The sequence below is a fragment of the Seriola aureovittata genome, chromosome 2 (assembly GCF_021018895.1).
Source record: "Seriola aureovittata isolate HTS-2021-v1 ecotype China chromosome 2, ASM2101889v1, whole genome shotgun sequence".
Taxonomy (NCBI): domain Eukaryota; kingdom Metazoa; phylum Chordata; class Actinopteri; order Carangiformes; family Carangidae; genus Seriola; species Seriola aureovittata.
Genome location: NC_079365.1, coordinates 21,126,794 through 21,132,920, shown reverse-complemented (window position 1 = coordinate 21,132,920; position 6,127 = coordinate 21,126,794). Strand labels below are relative to the sequence as shown.

The 6,127-nt window shown below is 37.6% G+C and overlaps 1 protein-coding gene across 1 annotated transcript; it reads right to left on the bottom strand.

Moving 5' to 3' along the window:
• Nucleotides 1-1,363: 1,363 nt before the first annotated feature.
• Nucleotides 1,364-5,404, bottom strand: timm17a (translocase of inner mitochondrial membrane 17 homolog A (yeast)). The gene is made up of 6 exons (XM_056385453.1): nucleotides 5,322-5,404; nucleotides 4,410-4,509; nucleotides 4,094-4,157; nucleotides 3,307-3,435; nucleotides 2,456-2,566; nucleotides 1,364-2,303 (listed from the first exon to the last, which is right to left on the bottom strand). The coding sequence occupies exons 1-6, from the start codon at nucleotides 5,345-5,347 to the stop codon at nucleotides 2,227-2,229; spliced, it is 507 nt and encodes a 168-aa protein (XP_056241428.1). The 5' UTR covers nucleotides 5,348-5,404; the 3' UTR covers nucleotides 1,364-2,226.
• Between the last annotated feature and the right edge of the window lie 723 nt (nucleotides 5,405-6,127).

Sequence of the window (6,127 nt, the reverse complement as noted above, 5' to 3'; positions counted from 1 at the left end):
GACTGTTTTTATTCATTGTAGGTGATACATGTCTAATCAGCTGCACATTTCTTCCAGGACTTATATTCAAAGCTTAAGTCTAGTGACATTCCGTATGTCTCTTACTGTCGACAAATCCCATCAAAAGACTAAACCCACCAATGAATTGAGCCTACAAACATGTATTCTCTATGTAGATAAAACCTCATATAGTATATAGATATGGCATATGAAAACACAAATGTGTAATTATCCATATGGCTGCAAAAACAAATAGACTAATACATCTGCACTAAAGGTCAGATATGAAAAAGAGACAAATTTGTAAGGAGGGCAGATATTATGGCTTTTTCACCCTTTTTTCATACGTGTGTAAGCTTTTTCACCCTTTATGTGTATATGTTTATATAGGTATGCCTGGACAGGCGTTGGATTATTATTGTTATCACTGTTACATCTTGCTGCCATACTCAAAACAGCACTATATGTGTGTCAATCCTCAACTGAAAATAAAATTAAACAATTTTGATTGTTTAAGTTCTTTTTACAGTAAAAACATCCAAAAAAATTCTCAAATGTGAATATTTGCTGGTCTTCTAATTCTTCTGTGATAGCACACTGAATATTTTTGGGTTTTGGAGTGTGGGCTGGACAAAACAGGTCATTTAAATATCAAGATGGGATTGTCAATCGGGAAACTGTGACGTCATTTTAAACTCAAACAATTACTTCCATTAATCAAGATAACTATAGTCAGATTGATCAATAAAGTCTCTTAATGGTTAGTCTAGTTCTAGGCCTAATAATTGGATATCCAAGGTGTGTGGCAAGTATAAGATCTTCTGGAAATGTCTTTTTAGGTTAAAACTCAAGACTTGTTTTTTTCTTCTAATGCTCAAGTCCGTATGTAGCCAGGCTGGAAATTATTATTATTACATGACATATGTTCGTCTATAGAACTGCCATGAATGAACAATCCCTAACCCTGAACTGAAAATGTAGATGCTGCATCATTGGCCCTTCCCCAGGCCCCTATTTATCCAGTGTCCTTCACCTGTACCTACACCAAGCTGGCGTCAAACAGATAACAGGTGTGTGACACATAGTTACAAGAATGTGAGTGAAAACTGCTCCCTTATGTGTCCTAAAAGAGTCAGTTACACAGATTTGGGCAGGTAAGGAGAGCAGCACTGGTCTGGATATCTTTGGGAGGAGCTCCCTCTAGCGGGGAATAAACAATCCTGCCCAGACACTGGGCAATAGTGGAAGAAGTACAGTAATAAAAAAAGAAAAACTAAACCCACTCTCATCCTTAATCTATATTTTTCACAATCCAGACCAGAACTAATAGGATAACTGTATTCATAAGGCTACAAGACAGATCTTACAACTTATTTTTTATTGTACCATAATACAATGTGTCATACAGATTTAATACAGTATATGCGTCAATCCCTTGCTCGAGTTTCTCCATTTATTTGTACTGTCTTTGCCATCCTTTGTCATTAGCAGCCTTTTCCACACCTCTGTGTTGAATGCAAAAGCAATGTCTGATAGAATACAACAATCTGGCACAACTCTTTACAATCTAAAATAAATAAATCACTTTCAAACAAACTAATATTCCAGGAATAGAATTGTATTTGATAGATGTTTGCCTTCATAACTCTGAATAAAACCAAATAAAAGAGCCAGCCAAGTGACAGTGGCCAGCACAAGCAGGTGACATATTTAAGGCAAATAAAGACTAACATGACTGAATACAAGCAGAAAGTTTTTACTGTATATACACATAAGTATTATACTTATATATAAGTATAATTTATTACGTTCCATGTGTGACATGTGTTTTTGCGAGATTCAACATTATCCAGAGCTGGTCTGTCCTGAATTCCCTTGTTGGGCTACATGCAGTATATATACTTTATATGAACAAAATAGAAAAACACACCTCATCCCCACAAGCCCATGAACATCAAACAATAAATCCCACCACATCTCTGTATTTAACAAATGTTGGGTGAAACAGATGCACACGACAAGGCTGAGAATGGCAAAAGGCAGATCTGTACATGGCTCTTGAGAGTAGGAAAATGAAGTTGTATTTTGTCCTTCACTTCTGACACAGTCCATAAAATCGGGTGCAGCTTCTATTTTGATGTGTGGTATTCTACATCCCCATTTCTTCTTTGTAACTTCAGCAAGGAATTCAAAAAGGCCTAGTGGATAAAGACATGGGGAGTCCTCTCACTGATATTGTCTGTAGTCTCCAAAGGAAGGGGTGGGCATGGGAGCAGGGGCAGGTTCCTCTGCAAACTGAGGCCCTGGAGAGAAAAAAAAAGGTAAACCTCAGAGTGCGATAACAGCCAATTAAAGGCCTAACAGCTGTTAATAAAGTGGCAATAACCTTTAATCTTCATTTACTCAATCAGTTAGTTCTATGACACAAACATCCAATATTGGAAGCACCACTCACCGGTTGGGAACTGTGAAGAGGCAAACCTAGTGAGCAAGATTCCAGCGCCCTCTATCAATGCCAGCAAAATACCTCCCATGGCTGCAGATCCTACCATGGCTACTGGTCCATCTACAGAGGAACAGGACATAATGATGCATTAGTACAACTCATGTCCACAGCTCCCATAAATCTTCAGATTCAACTTGGAAGTTGAGATTTTACGTGAAAAGGTCCATCATTGTTCAATTTTCATTATTTTGTTTTTAAATAAAGGTAATAATAAAAAATAAAAATGCTGTTCTTCATGACATTTGCAGTATAAGATAATTTAAAAACCATGCACAACCATTAAGGTGTTTTCCTTTATTCTGCTTAATTAAACCTCTGCTTAGGTTAAAGTTAAGTGGGGCTCTGCTAGAAATAAGACAAGGTGACTGAGGTCAGATGTCAATCAAGCCTGATCTGTAAATGCCCTCACAGTCCTGGGAAGAGATCGAATCAGGCGAAAAAGCGAAGTGGGTAGCAAAAGGTGAACAGAGTTAAAACTTAGTTTAAATGTGGACATATGAGATCACACATAGAGCACAGATACAACACTTGACAACACAAGTTCAGAACCACGTCTAGTTGTTTTGACCTAATTCCTGAACTTAGGATTGTAGTTTGCAAAACTAAGACTTTGACCAGCTTTAAAGTTCCAATTTCTCCACTGGTATCAGACAGTTTTGGAAAGTCACACTGCCTCTCTGAGAAGGTGAGTTCATTGTATACCAATTACTGAGTTGCAGCTTCACTGTTTGCCATTTGTATGAGGCATCTATGTGCTTTCTGTTGACTTTCAACTGCCAGCTTCCTCTAAGCTTACTCACTTCTTGCAGCGAGGATAGCTCCTGTCATGGCCCCACTTGTTATTGAGTTCCAGGGATCTTCCTTCCCTCGCACTTTTACTAAACCACAGTCAATCATGGAGAAGAGGCCTCCCCATACTGCAAAGCTACCTGCAACACAAAAAAAAAAAAATTGTTACGATATGCTTTGCGCTTTGTTAGGTTTTGTTGACACAAAGTGTATTCTTTTGGTATCAGATCCTCACCAACACTTCTCAAAAATGAATGACAGACAACTAAGATTTGTATCTATTTTGGCAGTTAGAAAGGATTTTAATGGACCAAAGAAAAAAAAATTCCCATACAGTTTATGTCTGAGTTTCAACAAGGGCTCCAAAAGCAGTATATTTAGCCATGTTCTGATGAAATGATGATTTGCAGCATACTTAGTATACAGATGGCATGGGAAAATGGATTATGCAGCAGTGGTCTGAGAAGTTTCTGAGGAGGATTTTTCCTGCCATGATCAACTTATCAACTATTGGTTTCTTGCCTCAACTGTTTGATCTCTCCAGGTATATCTTATTTTGCGTTGTGTTTTGTATGTCCTTATGTATACAATAAATAATTGATCCCAGAAAAAGACTTAACAACACTGGAATTGTAAGCACTATAAGCATCGTAAACAACACGAGTCAAAGCTGACTACAGCTCCAGTTCTTCTCAAAGGAGGGCAAAGTAACCTTTCCAGCCTAAAGAGAGTATTTGATACTAAAGATAAAATATTACTTAGAGGCAGATGATATTTAAATTTAGCATTTGTTCTTACCTCCAAGCTGTGGGGCTCTGGTCTTGATGGCAGTCAAGCTACCTCTCATTCTGTGGCTCATCCCCTACAAGAGAGCAACAAAGAACAGGGATCAATGGAACTTCCATGTCTACTCAGGAAACATTTACCTAACATTTCTTACTGATGTGAAAATGCCAGAGTTCTTAATTATATTTATGTGAAACATGGCAAAATCAGGTAACCTTGAAGTGTTGCACAAAATATGTATAGGAGTGATCTATACAAGAAAAACATTGTTGCATTTGACTGAGGCAATACAGTAAGGTAAAGTCTTAAGCTGCATGGCTGAACTTACTGAGGGTGCATTTCTGAAACCTTTTACTGCCTGGAATATTCCTCCTCCAATTGCTCCCATGGTGAAAGCTCCCCCACAATCGTCCACAATCCTCCAGGGGCTAAAAGAATAACACAGCCATTAACCAACCAGCTAACCAGTTCACTGTCAGATAATATTCATACAAAAACAGTCACTGAAGTTGTCATATTTTGTCTGATAATTACTTTGTCTCCCATATCACAACTATAAAAACAGTTGTGATATGGCAAAGTATGATAAACAACCTGTTCTGGTGTCACCGACAGCAACATTGTCACTGATCCAGGACTGATACGTATACTACATGATACGAGAACATAGCTATAAACATGTCACTACATTCCCAGTTCAAAAAACACAGCATGTTAAATCGACATAGACACGTGTAATTTTGAATTCTCAATAGGTGGGATTTCTCCAAATGTTGTGCAATGTTCATGCTGCCCCAACAGATAGCTCTCAGGTCGCTAACTTAACTAGCTTACATATGCTAAGGCAATATCCTTATCTCACTTCTTTTAAAACAGCTAAAATTATTACTGAGGTGCTTCACATTCACCGTAGGTCCCCTATCACATTGTACATAAATTATTTCTTGAAATGTAATGACATATGAGTTAGTGAACTGAAACACCGACAAGGTCACTAACAACGTGATTTAGCAACTGCGGTCTCAAGAACGTACACACTGCTAGTGCAGATCAATGTAAAATTAGCATTCCTGCTAACGTCAGCTAACTAGCCGGATATGAAGTGTTTTGAGTAAGCCACATTTTGTACCATAAAAATAATTATACACACTTAACATGGTATCCACTTCAAACAAAAGAAGGGACTGGACCTTGCAAAATGCGACCGAAAGGTAATGTTTTTTCTGTTTTTAGGACTCACCATGGTTCTCTAGCATATTCCTCCATTTTGTTCTTTTGCTGTTCCCTCTGACGTAACGCTTATCGATAACCTGACGTAACAACGTCACGTGCTGTGTTAAAGAAAATGAATATGGTTATATATATACTTTTTTATTGTCAACAAATCACGTAAAAAGCCTAAAACCAACAATGAACTGATCCTACAGACAAGTATTATACGTGTAGCTAAAATCAAAATTAGTTAAGAGAAACACTTTGGTGATTGTGTGTTTCATTGAGCGCAGCTCACTCTCAGCAAAGGTATCAACACCGTGCTGGGCAGGTGACAGGTCTGTACAGTGTTTGTGTGCTCTAAAACAAACCGCAGATTGCAAAATCAGATTGAAACAACATTTAATAGATGTCAGGCAGTAATATTGAATCTACGTTGATACCTGACATTGAAACCAAATTGAAAGCGCTCGTTATGTATTACGTTGTATTACGTCAGATTTTCAATCATGACTGACACTGAATCAACACTTATTCACCCATTATCTGAAAGGGGCCTATGATTGAATTTGAAACATTGAAATAACGTTAGAATAACTACCAGAAACCAGACCTTTCAAAATAAATGTCTTTATTTATACATTTTGTGACATGAGCTAATATTGTTCTCATCATGCGAATAAAAAAACAAACCTTTTTACTTTCATTTGGAAAAATGAAACTCAAACATATCCAAAAATGACAGCACGAATCAATGTAACTTTTTGATCCAAAAACTTTTTCCTAAAGCTAGTGCCAAGAACTTCCAAGCTCCTGCCAACACCTGCCAGAGCA

Bases quoted from the DNA above. Each gene is read 5' to 3' on its own strand.
- timm17a (XM_056385453.1), bottom strand. From the start codon at position 5,347: ATGGAGGAATATGCTAGAGAACCATG. The intron at 4,158-4,409 runs GTAAGTTCAGCC...GCTCTCTTGTAG, and splicing joins GTTTCAGAAATGCACCCTCA to GGGATGAGCCACAGAATGAG. The intron at 2,567-3,306 runs GTGAGTAAGCTT...GTTCCTCTGTAG, and splicing joins AGCTATCCTCGCTGCAAGAA to ATGGACCAGTAGCCATGGTA.